Raw genomic sequence first — 22344 nt, 5'->3', positions numbered from 1 at the left:
AGTCAGTGCCATAGTCTTCATTGGCCAAATGGAAACTATAAAATGGGTTTTACATGCTGAATTGAAAATAATCAAGCCTAGATAACCTAAACGGTGTTTAGTTGCCTTAATAGTTGCAGGCTTAACTAGAGGCGTGCTCCAAAATCAAATTCTACTCAAGACCCCATACAACATTGGACCACTAATGTAAATTAGCCCCTCCTGCGTTTATAAAGGGGGCGCAACAGTTTTCTCGTCAGCATACCAAAGATTTTACAAGACAAAGGCTCCTAAGTGTGCAAAACTAAATATACAGAGCCAGTCTGGTGTGGCCTGTCATCTCTAGACGGCTTTTCACTGGAGGATATTATTTCCAACATGAAGGAAGTTTGTTACCTCAGCGGTCAAAGGGAGGGTAAAAATCGCCTGGTGTTGAGTGAAACGGTGATGCGGAGGTGTGATGGGGTCACACCAGACTGCTTCAAAACGTCCTATAACTTGAGAGATTTCTGCTGTGAGCCGACCTAATAATTAGCGACATAATTACAAGAGATTATTCTCAACGGAAGGAAACGCGGCCCAGTTTTAGGGGTATGGATGGCTTGTTAAAAAGGAGGACTGACTGAAAGGTGTTTCAATTCACTAATTATGCGCGTGCGCGCCCACTATTTGCGCGTGCTCTGTGCGCAGGCATGGTTAACCGGAGTATTACATAAATGTTGCTTTAATACAATAAATTACTTCGGGATGGGGTTTATAAATTAGCTGTGCTGTAAAATGAGCGGTGAAGCGCCAACCTCCCTTTGCGCGCTTGGATGTGGTTTGTGCCTGGTGTGTGTGCGTGCGTGCGTGCGTGGGCGTGTGTGCGTGTGTGTGCGTGTCTGTCTGTGTGTGTGTGCTGGAGGGGTGAGGGGGGGTTAACGTTTTGTGCAGAGGGTGGGAGCCCGGCGGTGCAGTCTTGTGTAGCGGAGGCTCTGGCTGGATCTGGTGGTTTACGGGTGTCAAGAGGCAGATCTGACTGAGCGCAGCAGTGCGATCTTCACATTCTGGACAAACGCGTAAACTTCTCCCTCACCTGCACACAGGGAGCCCTCTGTATTTCTCCTCCTTTTCTGGGGAATGCCGCGCAGCCTGCTGTCCTTCAGGATGGAGCGTGTGTGGGATTGTGCCTCCTCCGCTGGGATGTTTATGCTGGGGGTGCTTTCTGTGCTGTGGCCGGCGCCAAACCGCGTTTGGAGTTTTAACCTTTACGCAGAGCATCCCACGGTTTACAGCGGACCCGACGGGAGTTATTTCGGATATTCTGTTGACTTCTATCAAGCAAGCACCGAGAGGAACACGTGAGTGACCAAGTCAGCTCCAGTAGACTCCTTAAAAGTTTGTTTTCTTTTTTTTTTTTTTTTTCAATTATTCATTATAAAATGGTTAAATTGGAAAATGTGAGGTGGATAGTGTTTGTATTATCCCCCTATACTCATCATGTTAAATGATCAATTAGCTGTTTCTGTCTTGTATCTGCCTTGTCCCCTTTCTTCTCCTCCCCCCTTGTGCCCACCAGGATTAGTGTGCTGGTGGGGGCTCCTAAAGCGAACACCTCCCAGCCGGGCATCGTGGAGGCTGGAGCCGTCTATTACTGTCCCTGGCCAGGACAGCCCGATAGCTGCACACAGATTCCCTTTGATAATTCCAGTGAGTCACCTGGTGCATTTTCAAACTTTTTATTTCTTTCGAATCACAACAGGAAAAACTTTGACAGACTTTGAATAATGCTGTGTTCCAGGGACTGCGACTGTTTATCCACCAAATTCTCCCTCCAAAAGAATTTGGTGGACAGACATGTTTATTAGAAATCCACCAATGAGGCTTTATTTGACCAGTATTGACTACAACTTTCTCTGAGGTCTGAACTCCTCAGAAATTTTGATCGGTTTAGATTTTTCATTATTTTAAGATCTTTAATATAAAAGACTAAAAAAATAAGGGGGGTTTGCTTTTTTGAATAGAGACTGTTGTTTTTAGTCAATCAGAAAATAAAGCAATTGCTCACTTTTGATTCAATGCAAATGTCTATTCTTTATTTAATATTTAGTTCAATTTAAACGCCATCCAAAGTGCACAGTGTTGATTGATGTCTCTGAAACTTATGGGAGGGTTCTTAGCTTTAAAACATTTTATGAACGGAGGGATGAATATTCCCTCTTTTGTCTTTGACCTGCTCATCAGGTTGGTCTATTTTAATATTTCAATTGCTTGCTTCTAATCTTCATGAGTTATCAACATATGTTGCTGCATTTTAAATAAAGGACATAAAATATGTGGGTCTCATGAATTTCTCCTGGCAAAAAAAAAAATCACTCCACAAATCTGCTGCATCGTGTTCATACTGCTATCCAATATATTATCATCAGTGTGCAATCTATGTCTCTGACGCACTGAGTAGTAAAGTGTGTGTTCATGAACTGGAGGGAAAGAATAAGGGGGGTGACATGGAGGGGGCTAAACTGTAAGCACATGGGAATTTGGTTCCCAGTCGAAAGACTGGGGGATTGGGTGAGGTCTGCTTTTTATTAGATCTTGAAAATGTACGCCTGTGTCTTTTCCACGCCCCTTGTCCCGCTCTGATTCTCCATCAGTCTGTCCCTCTCCTTCATGGTTTTTGAGATCACAAGAAAAGCTGCAGATTAAACTGAATGATAAAAGCAGTGGTTACTTCTTTTTAAGGAGAAATCACTTGTTTTATAAATTCAAGAAAAGATGCAAAACGACACAGCATGTTGGACAGAAGGCAGAATTTAAATCTTTGACTTTTAAGGAGATAAGCTTCAGACGGGTGGAAACTGAAACTGTGGGTTGTCGTCCTGGTGTTAGGTTAGAGAGAATATGAAACTACATATGCCAAAAATGGAAAACGAGCCATCCATTCAGGTTGGCTCGTTTTATTAGACTTGGACATGTTTAGAGATGGACATGGTTAAAAAAACAACACCCAAAGCTCCTGGTAACTCTGGAGGAGCTGCAGAGAACCATCCATCCAACAATCCATATTCTTACACTCTTGTCCCTTGTTGGGTTTTGAGTGCTGCAGCCTGTCTCCAGCGAGACGCTGCAGAGATCCATATTGAAGAATCTGTGAATACAATTCACAGGTTGTGCATTTTACACACATTACGTTTCCTACTTTTATGGCAGATTAGCTAGTAGAAAGCATCTTCTTGAAAGAAAGCTATAAGAAACCTACACTTGAAATAAGAAGAGACCAAAACTGAACATAGTTAGAGTTGAAACGATGTTAATTTCTTTCTACTTCAGTTATGCATCACTTTGTGTGTTGGTCTCTCTTCTGTCTCTCCCAATGAAATGCATTGCAATTAAAATTTTTATCTTATTTGTCTTGACAATTATCATGAGAAATGATGTGTTCAGAAAGAAGTTTTCAATGTGAATCAGCTCTTTTCTTACTAATTGAAGATGAAAGAAGACAAAAGCCTAATAGTGTCAAATCAAGCATGCACTGTACACCTGTTTGTCTGAAACCACTGTATTCCTGTAAATCACTGTATGTGTGCGTGCACACATGTGCTAAAGCAGAGTGCTTAATGAGGAGGGGGCTCTATGGGTCTGATGAGACCCAGCTGGTCTTTAAAAAAGTGTTTGAAAATATCTTCATCAACTAAAACTCATGCACCAAATAGGAAATTTTATAGAGATTTCCAGAGTGGAATCTAAACCGTCATCCTTGTGATCTTGTCTCCATCTGAGTCAGTTTCTTGAGTTACTTGTTTATGAGAGAGCTTTAACAGAAAAAAAAGCCACCGTATCCTGTCAAAGTTAGTCTGTGTGTCTGGTGTTTTTTCTGTGTGTGTTATAGGCCTGTTTAGGAGTTTGCTGTTTGTGCTTGCTCATTAAGGACAAATGATCACAGACCACATTACCAGGGTCTACGTCAACTTTTACAGCAAGCTCTTTGAAATCTCTGTTTTGTTGGCTTTGTTGTGTTTATGCCTTTTCCATCCTCCCATCTGTCCATCTACCTCTTCTACTAGATAACAGAATGATTAAAGTAAACGGCACCAGAGAGCCTCTAGAGTTTAAATCCCACCAGTGGTTTGGAGCATCAGTCAGGACGCACAAAGGAAAAGTGGTGGTGAGTGGACATGATCTCGACGTTACTCTTGAAGTTGGGAGGTATTGATAAAATGAAACTCAGAGATTTACTCTTTGCAGGCCTGTGCGCCTCTCTACCACTGGCGGACGGTAAAGAGAGACGGGGAGAAGGACCCCGTGGGAACCTGCTATGTTGCTGTCCAGAACTTCAGTGCTTATGCAGAGTACTCACCCTGCAGAACCAGTAAGTAAATCTGCAGTTTCACCTGCAAAAGCCTTCATCTACATGTTGTGCTTTTAGGTGTTTAGATTATGTTCAACCTTGTTTTGAAAAGCAAATTGCCACAGAAATTGATAACATTATATTTTGCTGTTCTTTTGTTTTAGTGGACATCAGAATTATTATTCATGAGTTAAAGAGACACATTCCAACCATAGTTTTAACATTGGTGAAGAATTAGACCAGAAACTGAATGAAACATAGAATTGTACAGAAACTTATAATTTAATTGTAGATTAAATGTACACATAATCTCCCACTGATATTTGGCAATGTTGACATTTAGGCACAGTCTACAAATTTCTAGCAGGTGGACAGGACTTTTCCAGAAGCTTATTGCTGCCCGGTATTTCTTCTTTACCCAGATTTGAGATACTTGTCCTGTTGGAACACCCAGCTTCAAGATAAGATTTGCAGTCGTTTTGCACATGCTTTTAGATAGGAGTGAAGAGGATAGAAAAATTGATATTTCAATTTCAGGGTCTATCTTTTCTGATAGAGAGAACTATTTTGCTTGTTGGGAACCTTTTTATAATCTTCACACAACTGTACACACTGATATTAGCTGGTTGGTTAGGCAGATCTTGCAATTGTCAGACGTACAGTCGTACCATTTGTATGCCTACTGCATTTTTACAACAGCGTAAACTTATAAAAAGTTCTTAAATTTCTGTGCCTCAAGGTGTCAAGATGTTAGTTCTTTGTGATGTCATCATTTTAAATAGCTGCGTATTTGTTGTTAGCATAAAATTACGCAAAATCCTTATACATGCAAGCTTTAAAAATAGTTTTTAGTGTTTGCAAAACATTTGATATTAAAAATCTAATTAATTAACAAAGACTCCCAGAACCTTTCCACTTGCCCTTAGGATATAAAAGTTAATCCCAGTCAATCTGTGTGATTTGCATCACAACCAAATTGTGATGTTTGTTTTTCTAAAGCACAAGAAAAAAGTGTCAGAGACTCTTTTCATCCAGCTGACAAGCAGTGCATATCAGTAGGTTGGGTTGGAGAAGTTGCATGCTCCTTTTTGGGTCAAACAGCACCGTCTCTGACTTTATAAGACACAGGAACTGCATGGCAGTAAGTTTTAGCCGTCCAGAGACCATAACCTTTGAAACCTGAGTAATACCTAATGCCTGTACCCATGCCAGTGCTCACACTAGTGATTATTTTCTCTCGTGAGATCACAGCTAAGACATATTGTATTTATTCTTTTCAAAGTTTAATGAGATACATGTGAGATGCTGGAAACAGAAATAAATCAGCATGACCAGACAGAAACTACAGGGCAATTTCTGTCTCTTCTTTCCCCATAACAAATCACCCAGCCCAATCTTTTATAAGCCCCCATGGAAACCTAAAAATAATCTCTTCATCAGTTAATCAGCCTCTCTCCTCAGCCCTCTTCCCTCTGTCATCACAACTGTACGTTAGATTTATGGCACCCCTAGCACTCCCCACCTTTTACCTACACATCTTCTTTTCATACATCCAACTCTTTTCCGTGTCTTTCACAGTCTCCATGTGAGTTTCTAAATCCTGCAAGTAAATACGGCACACTGCCAAGATGTCATGATCTGAAGAAATGAAGGCTAGCAGGTGGTACAAAGTAAACAGCAGATAAAATCTTGCCCTTGGTGTGCCCTCCATCATGCTCACGCTTTTATACAACACATCCTCTCTTTGGTAACTGGCTCAGTGTTAAAGATTTCAGTTTATGTTATTTATGTCTATGCTGACTAATCAAGACATGAATAATTGCACTGTAAACTCAACAGTTCCCATAGGGGAATATTTTGAAGAGCTTTCAGGACTGGGCAACTTGAGTCTGAATTGTGTGCTAGAGGCAGCGTTTTCTGCCACCAGCTGTTTTTTTTCCTTCATATTAACATATTTTGGCGGCCGCTCAGACCTCGGCTGTAACTGACTTATTGTTTACTCTGCAAATGCACTTGTGTAGTCACGCATCATTAAGTTTCACCTCAGGCTGCCAGGAAAATGAAGACAAATTTATGATGCACACGGTAAGTTTGGTGTGTTTATGTGCAGTTAGATTGTGTCATTTAGAACAGACAAAAAGATGATTAGTTTTAGTTTTTTTTCTTATGTGAGATTCAAGTTGTTCTTATTGTTGGGATGAAACATCCTGTGTAACATTAAAACTGTCTAAAAAGTCGAGCCAAGGACATCCAGCAGATTTACCAATTACACTGATTTTGTTTCACATTTTTATGTCAATACTTGCTCGCTTCACAGAAGATTTAGAAAAAGTGGTAAAAATTCTAGTGGTTTCAGTAAATTATGTTGTAGATGAGAAGTCCCTTTAAAAAACCATCATATTCAGTGAGCTTTCCACATTTTTCTCACCCTAAAACCACAAACTTCAATCTTTTTTGTTGGGATGTTTTGTAAAGCCACCACAATGTAACATAATTCTTAAAGGTGCATGTTTTCAAAATGTTTTGTAAATGAAAATCAAACCACAATGTCCTATGCATTTAACCCCTTGAGTCAATACTCTGAAGAACCTTTCTGTTCAGCTGCCAGTGTTTTGTTGGGTGTCGATTATTCTTTCTCAGCTACATACTGAAATTATTTCAGCTTCTAACAAGTCTAGTTCCAGAATATCCAAGTATTTATCTCTCTTTTTATCAAATTCCCTATCATCTCTGTCTTCCCTACAGCATGATACTGCCACCACTGTACGCCACAGTTGTGATGGTGTGACTTGTCTAGTATTTGTTGATCTTTGTGAATGGTATTTATTGAACTCCTCTTTCTGATTAGGTGACTCCAGTTGCACTAGATTTTATTTAGTGGTGTAAAAAGAAAAGGGGCTGCACATCAATACTTTTTCAAGATATTATACTAAAAAATAGCTGATCATCTGCAACTAGAAGAAGGGATATTTTGTTGGTTCTTGACCTTGTTGCCAAAATCTGGGTATGCATTAGATTTGATGTTCATGCAAAGCAATCAGATCCCTTAAAAAAATCTTTAGTGAATCTTCCATGCATTTTGCATTTGTTTTCTGTTACTTTCAGATGATCCAGATCCAGAGGGACAGGGATTCTGCCAGGCTGGTTTCAGTGTAGATTTCACTAAGGTAAAAACCTGCAGGATGCTTCACAAGTTTTCATCGGTATGATGTCCTGGAATATCAAATTGAAGACCTTCAGAGATTTATAGACGATGAGGCAGCTCTCTTTCGTGGAGAAGCCCCGCCTCCCAAACATGCATTTACATGCACACATTCTTTCACTGTAAAATCAGTGTGAACCTTGACCTCTGCCTCATGGTCCAACTCTACCCTGCTGTACAGGAAGCTGTCATTCTCTGCAGGATGTCAACAGGCATGACAGCAGAGAACATGTGTGCACACACACAGCTAAAGCCTCCATGACAAAGCTAAACAGTGTAACTCCTCTGTTTGCACAAAGCTGTGCAGATTACTTCATAACTTATGGCAAACTGATAATTTTTTTTATCATTGCAGGAGGGAAGGCTTGTACTAGGAGGACCTGGAAGCTTTTACTGGCAAGGTAACTAAAACAGCAGTGTTGAAATGATAGAAAATGAGCTGTGTGAGATCTAGCAGTGAAGCCCAAATATGCACACTAATGCACTTGCTGAATCTTTTCTTTAAAAGGTTGAAATAGTTTCTCCCTCTGCCGCCTTTTTTCCCGCTTTTTCCTCCCTTGCCCCTTTGCTTAATGCCTCTCCCTGGCTGCAGTCGAACAGGAAGTGGGTGTTTAGGTGCTGTAATGAGCTGATCGGGGGTGAAATGGAGTGTGGAGGAGCTGCCCCTCTGCTCAGAGATATAACACAGGGTGGTTAGGGAAAGCTTCAGAGAAAGGGGAATAAAATAGGAGAGTGCACAGTGAGGAGAGAGAGAGTAGTTAGAAACGAGCTTTACTGTGATTGTGACAGATACGTGGTTCTTCAGAGAGAAAGATGAGAAGTTAGGGAGTGTTCAGATAGTAAGACAGAGGGAAAAAAGACATGCATGGTTGACTAAAGCAGAGGGATAAAGTGTCTTAATAGGTGTAGCTGGAGTGTGACAGAGAAGCTGTTGGAGTGTGTCTGTACTCCTCCAGCTCCAGGTGTTTAAAGGTGTTTAGGAATGTGTATGGCAGCCAGAAATAGAAAAGATGTGCACCTGTTTCTCAGGAACATGGAGACTGTTATTGATCACTTGCACACACTCCTTTCTGTGTTCTTTGTTATCAAATCCCAAAACTTACTGCTAATTCCTTTGAGCTAGAGATGTACCAGACTTCATTTTCTAGCTTGATTTACAGTGTTGTTAAAACTCACTTACTGATCCCAAATTTGGGCATTTTTTTCTCTCTGATTGTTGTTAAATGAACTGTAGATTTTACACAAAATTCTAAAACAGCATCAGGTCACAGTACTTTCTCTATCTATTGGACGGATATTAATACAGCTAAGATTGAATTGAAATATAAGAACTTGACTATGAGCTGCTTATAAGCTCTTTACAATTTTATCTGTTATTTTCCCATCGAAGCTCAAAACTGCAATGTAATAATAAGAAATTATAATAAATTGTTTTGAGAAATTTACCAAAAGGTATAGCATCAAAGTACAACATCAAACTGTCACTGTTTTAGGGAATCACAGCAAAAACAAAAGTTATTTGTTCTGCTCAATTCAGCTGTAATCATGACATCAACAGCATGTGTTGTTATTTTGGCACATAGATTCAAATAGAAGTATAGAATGCACACCTTATAACTTTAGCAGTAGTTTTCATTTGTGCATTGTGAAAATGATTAAACCCCCTTTTATATTTTTGCCATTAAACTAAACTGATATGATTCGGTTAATTCACACTACATGCTCTAGGATCTATCCCTTTAAAAAGCAAATATATTGTGATATACTTCTATCTATGTTGTTCCTGATAAATAAAATATTCAAATGCATTATCAAAATCCCCAAATCAATAAAGTATTTTTGCAGATGGTGAGTATATGTAAACCTCTGACATGTGCTGTAGTATTGGTGCTGTCGCTGCTGCCAGATGTTAAATAATGAATGGTCCGACATACAAGACCCGTATTACACACGCAACATAAAAAGCTTAATGGATGGTTCCCTCTCTGTCTGCAGCGTAGCAAGGCAGGCTGCCTCCTGTTAAAACACTTCCTACAAATGTTTATAAAAGCACTCAGCCTGGATTTTTATGGCCTCTAATATACACTGATTATCTTTAGCCTTCGGCCTGATTCATCATAAAATAAGACTTATATACAACCTTGTTATCGCCAGGTGTGAAGAACGTCTCAAATCAGCAGCAGTGACTCATGCATCTGTGTTAACAGTTTGTCTCATTAATCTGAGGGAGGGTTAATATTGACTGGACGTGTTGGCTTGAGAGATAAACTCAAAGCACGGTGGGAGAGGAACGGGTGAGAGGGTTAAGAGGGCACATTTCCCTTCCCAACAGTTCACTCATATGTAAAGGAGGATTTATGGAAGGTAGAGGACGACCACAGATAAAATCATTTGTTTGTCTAACCTCTTGTTGAACAGCAGAGGAAGGGTGTTGTTTGAGTGCACACCTATCATTTATAATCCTCTCTGCAGAGAGAAGTAGAGGATTTGTGATTTATTTTTATTTTTTTCCAGAGAAACATGGGGGTATTTTTTCTGCTCTTTCTTTACCAGGAGTGTGTAACTTTTACTCTGGGAATGGTTCACATGGAGTGGGCAGCAGGGCTCCCCTACTCAGCTCCCACGCGGTTAAAAGCACTGTCCATGAGCAGATGTCTCAAGGACTCTCTCATTTCTGTTTGTTTTTTCTCCAACAAGTTTGTGTGTGTTTATGTGTGTGTGAGTGCAGGTCAGGTGATGACAGCAGGGATAGCAGAGATACTGAATGGCTACTCTTTAAAGGCAGTCCTGAGACGGGTTCCAGGAGAGAAACAAACCGGAGCTGCTGAAGACTCAAATGACGACAGTTATCTTGGTAACACTCGGGAATGCACTCATGCATGAATGATAAGCTTAATGATAACTAGCTTAATTATCAAGAATGAACAGCATTATATGCCAAAAGCATCATTTTTAAAAATGAACACCAGCTTCGTGTGTCTCTTCAGGTTACTCTGTGGCAGTGGGAGAGTTTACAGGAGACTCAGAACAAGGTGAGCAGACTTATAACCACCTGCAGAGAAAACTCAATGAAAAAAAAAAACATGTTTGACATTGATCAGAATTTCTAGGAATTTTTAGCAATCAATGATTTTGAAACCTAACACAGTGGACTGTTTCTCCTTTGCACGGGCTAAAAAAAGTTTGTCGATTAAAAAAAACAAAAAACAACCAGAAATGCCATAAGAAATGGTTAATTCAGTGATAGATAAGGAGTGGACAATGCTGTCTTGACTCAGAAGCAGTAACAAGGTCCCACCTAGGTCGTGACCTAGGTGGGACAAGACTTTAGGAACCCCTGATAAAGGGATTTCCTGTCCACCGTTCTGAGTGGTTAAGATGATTGCTGGCAGACTTCACAAACCTTTCCAGGTCAAGAGCTGATCCTGGCTTTCATCTGGAGGTGATGAAATATGGGATGCAAAGAGATACAGGCATACACCGAAACAACAGAAAAGAGAGGTCTTGTTTCTGTGCTCAAAGACACAATCAGAGAGGTCCTCCAGGAAGAGACACGTGGTTTTTTAGGTGGGAGTTTCAGCCTGGGATATCTGTTGTTTGGTACTGTTTGCTTAAAATCATCTGGCTCCAATCTAACATTATTCCAAAGAAGCTTTCCGGTCTCTGTTTGGCTCCAACTCATACACAAACATAGATTTTACGGTGGTAGCTCCGAGAAGTTGTTTCTAGGAGAGCAAACAGTTTTTTTTAACCTAAAATTTGTATATTGATAAAATGTTAGACAGGTGTACCAATATTTAAAGTAGATGGTTAGCATCTTACAGCTTAAAGAATAAAGAATTTTTTTTTTTTATTGAATTCTGATTCTGAGTTTGAACTTCTTAGGAATCTAAAATGTAAAAAGGTTTTACACAGCCTTGTAAAAGTTTTCAGATTCATTTAAGCTTTTTATGCTGTCACTCTGCAGTCACAAATTTTAATGCTATTTATTTAGATTTTATATCAAGTAGGCAACTGCGAAGTGGAAGAAGAGAGACAGACGGTGAAAATACTTTTTTACAAACAAAAAAGTGGGAGGTACGTTTGTACTTTGCCCTCCTGAGTAAATACAACGTAGACACAAACAGCCCCTGTATTTAGTCATATGGGGTACATGTCTACTAGTTTCGTACATCTTGAAATTACTCGTTTGCAGCTTCTCAAAGGTTTTTGTGGTCGAAGGCTTGTTACAGGTTTGTTTTCGTCAGTGTTCTGTTCAATCTCTGACCAGCTTTCCTCTCCTTGCTGAAGTAAAGCAATTTCTCAGCATGATTCTGGCAATTCCACATTTTACTGTAGGGATGGTCTGTTCAGGGTGACGGGTTTCAACAGATCCTTCCACCTGAGCTAAGGATCTCTGCTGCTTCTTCAGAGTTACCTTTAAATCTGTCAGGTTTAAATGGACAGTAGGTTTGCAGTTGTACTTTACTGTTTATATTTTAAATGTTTGGCAAAGCATTTTTCTGTGTGATATTTAGATTTTGGGATTTTGTTTCATCACTTAACCTGCATTAAACCTCACTGCAACTTTATCCCCAACTTGTGACTTCTATGTAGGCTTATTGGACAGGATTTTATTTCTGGGTTTCGGAGTGGAGAGGAGTGAATACAAAAGTGATATATTTCAGTCTTTCATTTCCAAAACCTTTGAAAATTGTATAGTTCTTCTTGCACATAATGAGTTATGGGAATTATTATTTTTTTCTGTGCATTGGAGTCTATGGTTCCAAAGTGACAAAATGTGAAAAAGCTCCTGGGATATAATTTTTTTTTTTTCAAAGTTCTGTACACAGGAATGTGCAAACTGCTTTGCTCTTCTTCTTTCAACCATTTAGGTTTCAACTTAAAGTTCTAAAGTTCATTACTTTTTTTTCTGCAGCCCAAATAAAAAGCACAAGGAATTTTAGCACAAAAGCGGCTCTTTTTTTCTTAAAGACAAAACAGACGGAACACCACAATCATGATATTTTACACACAATTTATAGCTTTCTCTTCAAAGAGCGTCACCACACAGTCTGTCAAAAATTTAAGAGATTTCTCAGCCATTTTTACCAATCAGCATTCAGTGGAAACTCTGTGGGACAGCTCTTTATTTGCATGCCCTCATACCAACCCTGCAAAGCCTCTGAACAACCCTCAAGCACAACACATGTCACAGAGTCTTAAAGTGAGTCTAAAGAGGCAACACATGCTCACTGATGCGCTGTGTTGTGGTACAAAGCTCCTTGTGGTCGTGTTCTTTAAATCACTGTCAGACTGGAGAACTGGTTGTAACCGGGAGTTGAGAGCAAAGATGGAGCGGGGAATTAGTCTGGCGGTCGAGTTTGCTGGGTTCAGACCCACAAGGCAGGAAGTTGAGCTCTATCTGCTCTCTTTGGGTGGGACCCTCTGATCGAACTCATAAGTTCAGAGCGCTGCACTCATCAATCACCGTTAGAGAAGAGTCTGAATGCCCAATCGGTGGGGTTTGGCTGTGGGACCGAAGGGAGGGTGGTGGCCTCCCAGATAACCTTTTATCAGGATGTTTTCATGTCTGTGCATCATTTTTACACATAAATATGTCTTTACTTTCCTAGAGCTTATCACTGGAGTCCCAAGAGGAGCACAAAACTTTGGATATGTAAGTATGGACAGCAGAAGGCATTGTGGCAAGTAATTCAGTTAGTACAATGTTATCTAAATCAGATTATTCACAGTTCACAAATATCAAACTGTCATTTTACACCAAACTAAAACACTCCATTGTATTGATCTTGTGCATTAGTAGTTATTCAGAACCCATTATAAACACATACAGCTTCATATTGGCAGGCAATAATTGGTTTGAAATTGTTTTCATATGATAGAGTTTTAATTTGTTTATTTGTATTGTAGCCCCAGATATGTTATTTGATATGATTTTAATTTTTATTTAAAAAAATATAAGCAAATGTTAAAAATCATTCAGCTATTTTCAGTTTTCTCTACCTGCTTTAGGGGACTTGCTACTCTTAAAGTGACTTTTCTGTTTGTTTTAATAATGGATTGTTCTGACATTTTGTCATAAGTCATTGTCCTGTTGGGACAACAGAGGCCTCTAAAAACAAATATATTCTCAATAGTATTCATTCACAGAAAACGAAATTCAGTATCTTAGAAAATTCCATTATTACATAAAACTAAGGAAAAATGGTTTTAATACATTAATGCCTACTGGAAAGTTTGTCCCTGTAGTCTAGGTCAAGGCTGCTTCTTTCTATGAAGTTCTGCATCGATGGAGCGGAGAGTGGATGAGATCATCCAGTGGTTCAGCTGAATGATCTTAAAGACGCCCCAGTTGTTTTAATGGCAGCCTTCAGCCCATCTATACTGCTGGCGATGGTGTTTCTGAGCTTTCTGGAAAGTACCCTACAGATTGTCTGTGAGGGTTTAGTTCAGACCTGCTTGCTGACCAGTCAAGCACAGTGATACCTTCACTCTTCTTTTGGTACCGTGAGCAGTGTGCCAAGTCCTGCTGGAAACTGAAATCAATATCTCCATCGTTACCTATATTGACTTTGAATTTAAAAACCCAATGGATCAACACCAGCAGATGACGTGACTCCCATATTATCCTTGGACCTCAAACAGCTTGTATTCTGTGCTTCTTCACAATTCCACCGAAGCTTGGGATCTTGAAATGCAAACTTCACTTCCAACAGAAAAAAGGACTTTGGACCACAACAGTACAGTCATTTTCTTCACCGTTCAGGTAAAATTTTCCTGCTATTTCTTGTCCAGGAGGGGCCTATTACAAAGACTAAACCAATAGTAGCACATGACCTGGGTACATCTATGTGTGGTGACCCTTGGAGGTCTGACTCCAGCTCTAGTCCGTGCTTTGTGCTTCTTCTGAAGTCTTTTGAACAGACTGTGCTTGACAGTCCTTTAAACCTGTGTTAGTACAGTTTTCCTTCATACCTTTTTCTTCCTCTCAACTTTCTATTACCATGCTTGGACAAAGGACTCTTATAAAAGCTTGTAGTTAACCTTCTTTTAGAGGGCGTCAGAAATTGTCTGCTGGACAACTTTCCTCACTATTTTTCTCTAGACAATAACATAACCAAAACAGAGAACTTTTAATTTTAATTTCCTTATTTAGTGAGAAACTGAATTTTGGGTTTTTGTTTCCTGTAGCCCATGATATTCCCAAAGTTACAAATATAAATGCTTTAAAAAACTGACTGTCTCTAAAATGAATCTCTTGGGTTTTTTAAACTGAATTACTAAAGAAAAATTACTTCTTCAATGATATTCAAATTTATTGTGATGTGTGCAAATGGGAAGATTTAACTTATTAGAAACATGGCAAGGACTTCTTAAAAATTGACTGACAGTTTGGACACATTTTGTTAAAAACATTAAAATACTTTAAGTTGTCACATAGTTATTTTTATATCAATGTATTCCCCCAAAATGATGTTTGTCCAAATGAATGTAGTCCTGAGTGTCACTACGTGTTAAATGGCTACACCAGTTCTGTTTGTGCATCTTCATTTTACAATATTTGTTTTCTTATGGGAACATGTCCCGAGGGCTAACTGTGTCAATCCTCCTTAATGACATAGAGCTTCCGCTTTATTTAGAGGGCACTGACCCCACCTAACCTTCCTAACCCTGTTCTGCACACACACTCACAGCCCCTTAACCTGCAGTGTAACCACAGGCCTCACCATAAACAGAATGCCAGAAGAATCTGCCCAGTACAAACATTTCTTTCTGAGCGCCCCAGCAGAGGCAGCTGTGTGTGAGCAGGTAAGCCATGTTAGAGGCTTGGCTCTGGAACGGCTGTCAGGCCTGATCAGGTTCCCTCTGTGACCAATCCGACAATTGGGACCAAAGGAAAGTTCATTTTCAAGCTATTGATCCAGTGTTTGTGTTTACACACCATCATCTGTCCGTAAATTTCCATAAGTCTACCCTTCGATAGATCCTTTCTGGGAGATCAGTGATTGAGTTAACATGCATCCTCCTGCACATGTGTGTGTCTGTATGTGTGCATAGCCTCTGGCTGTCTCCATGTGGTTGTTATTTTAGTTCTTATGAAGGAATTCTTAGCCTCCCCTTTCTGTCTTTCCCTGAAACTGGGGTTAGGATGGGGGTAGGAGAGAGAAACGGGGAGATGCAGGGGATGTGTTGCACAAAGAGAGGGAGAGAAGGGAGAAGAAACTTTCAGTTTTATAGAAGCTTTTTTATTACTTTTCTTGAATTAACGTCTGTAATGTGGTTTCTATGTGTGATCCTGAGGGGCAACAATGGTAAAGTCTGGTGTTTTTATGAGTCAAGTCAATGTTTTATATAACATCAATTCACTGCAAATATCTCTTGCTGACCATTTACAAAAAAAAGTTGGTTTAGTTCATAGACAGAAATATACAACAGGCCAAATAGAGCTGCACAATAAATGCAATGGCAGTCTTCATCAGCGTTCACAATATCACAACCACAAAGTCCTGTTTGAATATAATGTATGTTGGCTATTATATTCCTATTTGGAAAGCCTTGCTTGTGCTTGTTTTTCACACTTTATGTATGTTTTTAGTGACTAAAGATACTGATGCCAAGTTTGGAGGAGACATTTTGTTATGGTACAGAAAGAAAAACTCAGGGAAATATGTGTTAATTATGAATATTGTCATCAAAATGGCCAGTTGCTGTATCAAAATGATATATTTTCCTAATATTGTGCAGCTCTAATATAAATCCAAAACATTATACATAAAGATTGAAATTCAATCACATACATCCCAGTATAGATATAATACAATGCAGTCAAAAAGATTTTACAATGCCAATTTATAAAAAGTTTCTGCAGCAATTCCTCATCTTTCTTGCAGTGGGCGGTTGGTTGCATCAAGTGATTAGCTTTGCAGCTATATCTGATCCCATGCAAGCACCACAGATTGTCCCTGTTATGTCTGTTTCAGGTGGCAATGATCAACTCCACTAATCTCACCTTCATCCAGAACTTCACAGGCGAACAGGTGGGATCATCATCACATCCCCAGACCCAAGAACATGTTATTCTTCTCCTAGGATTATATTATTATAGGTTTTGGCCAAAAACTAAATATTTGTTTCCTTCTCTGTCTTTCAGATGGCCTCCTATTTTGGCTACTCGGTGGCCGTCACTGACTTGAACGGCGACGAGTAAGCAGAGAATTCCCTTGTCATTTGAAACAAAGGTAATTTCGCTGCCATCCTTGCCTCTGTTCTTGAAAGCATTTATTGTATTTCCACCCAGCACGGACGATATTCTGGTTGGAGCACCCCTCTACATGGAGAGGGAGATGGAGAGCAAACCGAGAGAGGTGGGAAGGATGTATCTATACCTGCAGCTGGCTCCGCTCGTGTTCTCTGAACCCATTGTTCTCAGTGGTACCTATACTTTTGGACGTTTTGGGACTGCGATAGCACCGCTGGGAGATGTCAACCAGGATGGATATAATGGTATGCAGAAAATATGATTTCTGATGATGAAAAAGTTAGAGAAATGTTAAAAAAAGCAATCTTATGAATATTTTCCATGTGCTGCTGCTACACATCACTATGTGCGGTTTACGTTTTACGGCAGTCTTTATAATGAGCACCAGGTTTTTTTCTGTGATCTTGTGACTTTCTGCCTGTTAGTTCTCTGACTGAGGAAATTCTGTCAGGCTCCTTAAATCCTTTCAGCCAATCAGGAAGTACGGCGACGAAAGGTTTTGCGTGTGTGAACCTTGCTTCAGCGTGTGATGACTTCGTTGAAGGCACATATGTTGCGTGTATTGGGGGCTATTTTTACCTCACCAGATGTGGCCTGAGATAGAATCATCTGGGATGTTTTTTGTACTGCAGCCCAGAGTTCATTCCTCGTGGAAGTGTTTGTTTTATTCTCACGTTAATTAGACAATGACTGACACGCACAAAGCCTGGAGCCCAAATGCTAAGACTTGTGGATCGTGCCATTAAAGATGAATGAAGGGATGCACATCTGGTCCTTGTATGACATCAGTCGTACTGATTTATTTTTAATATACTTGTGGGCAGAATGTGTTAAAGTGCACACCGTTCCTTTAAATCCCATTAACCAGCAGATCAATAATCGAGGGATCAATACTGACACTTTTCCTTGCTGCAAACATAAATCACATCTGCTGTCTGTCAGTCTGGGTCAGGAAGACTATGAGGATTTCTGGGAAACAGTTCAAATATGTGAATTTTATAGTTCGCATATCTGATTTTGGAGGATTTTGGAGTGAACCTGTCAGAGTGGTGATTTCTGAGATGTTTTTCTTTTCTTGCTATTGTTAAACTACTGTGTTCGTGTGCAGCGATTTTTCAAAAAACTATTCATTTTTAGACTTTAACCACCTTACAATTTAAACAGGGTTTGTCTGGATTTTGTCAGTCCGCAACTTAAATTCTGTATAAATCCAGATATTCTGCAACAGCATCAAAGGTTTGTTAGAGAACATAAGTGAACAAACAGCATTATGAAGACCAAGGGATACAGCAGAAAAGTCAGGAATAAAGATATTGAGAGGTAAAAAGCAGGTTAAATTGTAAAACAATGTTTCAAGCTCACAAAGACTGTTCAACTCAAAGAGATAAAAAGTGGCACAACTTAAGAGATCTGCAGCTCAGGTGAAAGTCTAATAAAAGAACATTTTATCTGGCCAAAAAGATGGCCATTGTTGAAAGAGAGACATAAAAAGTTATGTGAAAGACACAGCATGTTCTCCAGGCAGATGAGACCAAAATTTAACGCTTTGAAACACATGTGAAGAGAATATTCTTCTGAACAGAGCATCCTACTTTGAAACATAAAAGTAGCAGCAAAATGCTGTAAGGGATACTTTTCTTAAGCGATGATGGGGAAGCTGGTCACAGATGATGGATTGGTTAAGTATAGGGCAATACTGGGAGAACATCTATTAGTTGTGAATTTGATTCTAGCTTCCTGTATGAATATGTGCTCATTTGTGAGTATGTGACTGAAAATAGATATAAATTCAGACAATTGCACCATTTAAAGTCAGAATACTTCAGTTTGCATTCTGGTTGGACATTTAATACCAAGCAGCAGAAGTGGCACGGTGTAGATATTCATATGTTACAATGGCCTAGTCAAAGTCTAGACCTGAATCCAAAGATGACGTATAGCAAGACTGAAGTAAAATTGCAGTTCACTAACTTCATCCAATCTTACTGACCTTAAGCTGTTCTGGAAATAATGGCCAAAAACGTGATTCTCGAGTTGGTCACCACAGACATACTCCAAAAGAGTTGCTGCTTTGAATGCTACTAAAGGTGACTCTATGAAACATGAGACAACTATGTATACTTTTTTCCACTTTATGTTGGTCTATCACACAAAATGACAAAAAATACATTGAATCTTATGATTGTAATAAGTCAAAATGTGACAAAAGTTCAAAGGGTCATGAATGCTTTTGCAAGGCACCAGTAAACCTGCCCTCTGATTTGAACATAATCACAGACATTCTTTGTGAAATGACGCTGATCTCCCTCCATCTCCCACAGCAACCCCAAAATTCTTCTCAAAAACAGAACCATACCCGTTCGCCGTCATATTTACGACATTTTTCCCCAAGTGTCAGCTGGTAAGCCTTTACAATTTAGCTAATGTAATTTGCCATGTGGCTCCGCTTGTTTATAATTTTCATCCGACAACACCAGCTTTTCCTGTCACCATTGGGTACAGTATATCAGCTTGTTTCAGTCTGTGAGTAAGAGTCTCCTATAGTTTTGGTTTCAGTGATCGCAGTGGGTGTTCTGCTGGATTGTCTGCATTGTGTGGGACGCTGTTGAGCAATACCAATGAGTGACTTTCACATTATTTGAAGACTTTTTTTTTTAAAGGAGCTTATTATTTTTGTACAGCTATTCAATTATGTGCACAATGGCTCGCATAGACATACAGACTCAGAACACATGAACACACATAGGTTCATTTATACACTTGCATACACACATGGTTGCATTTATCTTCTCTCTACCCCACAATCTGCTTCATGTGGAACCAGTTGTTTAGGCTACAAGAGAGGGGGTCCAGAGACAAACAGGATGTCTAGAGGGATTTTGGACAGTTACAGGACTGATGGGTATTAAAATGTAGGACAGTGCGAAGGAATGGACATCAACAGGTTAAAGAATATATCCCAAATCTGCTTGTATCCTAAAAAATTATTTTTATCTGAAACAGGTACTTTCTTTTTTCAACAATCAACATTTGGACAGGATTTTATTTTCCTTATTTTAGATAACATCACAGTAATATAATATTGATGTTAATACTTTACACTTAAAGAACAGACTATCATCTTTACTTTGACTTTTAAGTCCAGGTTAGATGAAGAATGTCTTTCTTCAATATGTAGGCCTCCTATATTGTGGGCTCAAATTTATATTCAAATCAAACCTGCTTTATCTGAAGTGTTGAGTATTTCTGCATTATTTTTGTTTTTGGTTCATAAAGTTAAAAGATTTAGAGCTGATTAAAGCATGTCTCAGTGCAAGTTAAATATGGAACTCCAGGTAAATTTTTGAGTGATACATCCACTTTGTACCAACACTTTCATTTTTATCCTGTAGCCAAAACATTTTATTGCCCAAGTTCTTAGACGTAGAGTACATTGCAGTGTTCCAGTTTATATTTCTAGTTTGTTTTTTAATCAATTCTGGACAGAAAGTTACTGAAGTTTATGTAAAATGTTTGTTTTTTGCAATTTAAAAAGGCCACAGATAAAAACACATCAGAATTTAAATTAATTAACATGAACTAAAATGAAAGCAGACAATTCAAAAAGATTACAATATCAGGCCAAATATAAATGCCAAAGAATAAAAATGAGTTTTAAGGAGTGTTTTGAAACGTTCAAGACTGTGGGCAGATCTAATGTGAAGGGAAAGTTGTTCCATCAATTAGCAGCAGTGACAGCAAATGCCCAGTCATTTTGGGGTCATTTTGACAGCATTGTAATTATATTTTCTTACAGAAGACCGTGAGTAAATTACGGAAAAGTACTTTAACTTATCTGTTGTCAAAGCAGGTAGGAAATATCCACCAAGCCAGTACAGATAAATCTATGATGGGTAACAAAACAAAGTGATAAAGTCTGAGTCAAATAAACCATGAGCTCGAAAATAAAAATCTATCCTCTGAGGTCTACAGCCAAAGACAGAAAGATCATCATATCTGTAAGATAGACATATTATCGATGTTTCGAAACTGCAAATTCCAGTATTTGTTAGATAAAAAGCCCATCCATTTCAACAGCAGCATTCCCTAGACACGAAAATAAGATCAGCCTGTGCCTGTGTTATGGAAAGGCAAAAGTATGCAGATCTCAGGAATCAGAACGTGATCTGAAGCAGCATCATCTGTAGAACATGTGTAGGCTTTGTGCCACATAGCATGCTTGGCTTTCCATGGCGTGGGGTCACTATTGCTTTTTAACGATTTCAGGGGGAACGGTAGGTTGAATTCTGCAGTTTGCAGCTTATAGTGAGCTCAGATTGAGCCAAATACTGAACATTTGACTGGCGGTTGCTTCACAGTTCAGCCTGACCCAAAGCATGCTGTGAAAGTAAAGCTGTGGTTTTTGAAGGTGAAGATGCATTAATAAATCACCAGGTTGGATTGCAGTCTGTCTGTTGAGAGGAAAAAAGACCAAAACACACAGAAACTAACAGCTGAAACATGAAATAAAGGCTTGGCACCTCTTCACAAAGGGAAATAGATCTTGTTTATGGCTCCAGAGAGTCACTACTGACAAAAACTTAGAACTCAGTGTTCAAGATGAACATTTAATTGTTGGATTTGAATTTCTTTCTAAAACCATCCCTCAATTTTTCGGGAAGGCTCTTAAGAATCCATTAGAGGTAATCTTGTTGAATGTGTTTAAAGTTGAGAAGCTGCATTTGAAAGCCGTATCAACTTCTAACCATTTGGATGTCAAACATTTCTCTGCGTACAAATATCACAGACCTTCCCTGAAACTGATATGTAATACTAAAATCAACTATTACAGCAATGGCAAAGACATTGTTTCTTTTTAATATTTGGGGTCCCTCTCAGCTTTGCTCATCTAGAGACTTTTTTGCCTATTATTCTTTCCAAAATGGTTCAAGCTCAATCAGGTTACATGGACAGAATCTTCTATATATTCATTTTAAGAGATTGGGTGTAGGTCTTAACTTTGACTGAGCCATTTTAATACTTAATCTAAATCCAGTTGTATCTTTAATGTCGATGTCTTGTTGCGATGCAAATCTTGATCCCACAGAAAACGGACCCTACAAAGCAATTTCCAACATGGTTTTCTGTGGTGATAGCATCTTCAGTGTGAATTGTCTTTTTCTGTCATGCACAGGGTTTGCACAGAGGTCAGAAAGTTCAGTTTTGATCAAAGCATATTTTCCCATCTGCTTTCTTGTGTCTCTGTCATGGTTTGTAGTAAACTGGAAACAGGACTTTCTTCTGACTAGCCAACTTTCTTTTTCATAAATCTCTAAAAAGGCCATCTTTGTGGAGGGCATGAATAGTTATGCTGTCAACAGATTCTGCTACCTGAACTGAGGATTTCTCCATCTCCACTGGAGCTACATTTCCTTTTTGTTCAATAACAACCCTCTAAGATCTTGACCGGACAGCTGTATTTACACAGAGATTAAATTACACGCACACCCTGTAAGTAATATTAGGTGTAAGTATAATAGGTGACTTCAGAAGGAATTTGGTTGCACTGAACAGTTTTAATTCAATTTTTATTTA

General features: G+C 39.1%; 1 protein-coding gene across 1 annotated transcript in view; it reads left to right on the top strand.

The window, feature by feature from the left end:
• Window positions 1-952: 952 nt before the first annotated feature.
• Window positions 953-22344, top strand: part of itga8 (integrin, alpha 8) — a 48093-nt gene continuing 26701 nt past the window's right edge. Inside the window, exons 1-12 of the mRNA XM_055048166.1 lie at window positions 953-1319; window positions 1538-1668; window positions 4023-4123; window positions 4204-4327; window positions 7412-7473; window positions 7864-7909; window positions 10237-10362; window positions 10496-10540; window positions 13124-13167; window positions 16493-16549; window positions 16663-16715; window positions 16810-17015. Of these exons, the coding sequence (XP_054904141.1) occupies window positions 1099-1319; window positions 1538-1668; window positions 4023-4123; window positions 4204-4327; window positions 7412-7473; window positions 7864-7909; window positions 10237-10362; window positions 10496-10540; window positions 13124-13167; window positions 16493-16549; window positions 16663-16715; window positions 16810-17015 (1216 nt within the window). The 5' untranslated portion in view covers window positions 953-1098. The remainder of the gene's footprint in view (window positions 1320-1537; window positions 1669-4022; window positions 4124-4203; window positions 4328-7411; window positions 7474-7863; window positions 7910-10236; window positions 10363-10495; window positions 10541-13123; window positions 13168-16492; window positions 16550-16662; window positions 16716-16809; window positions 17016-22344) is intronic.

Source organism: Poeciliopsis prolifica, unplaced genomic scaffold, assembly GCF_027474105.1.
Source record: "Poeciliopsis prolifica strain line A6 unplaced genomic scaffold, Auburn_PproV2 SCAFFOLD026, whole genome shotgun sequence".
NCBI lineage: Eukaryota > Metazoa > Chordata > Actinopteri > Cyprinodontiformes > Poeciliidae > Poeciliopsis > Poeciliopsis prolifica.
Note: the sequence above shows the minus strand (reverse complement) of the source record. Positions and strands in the feature narration are given on the sequence as shown.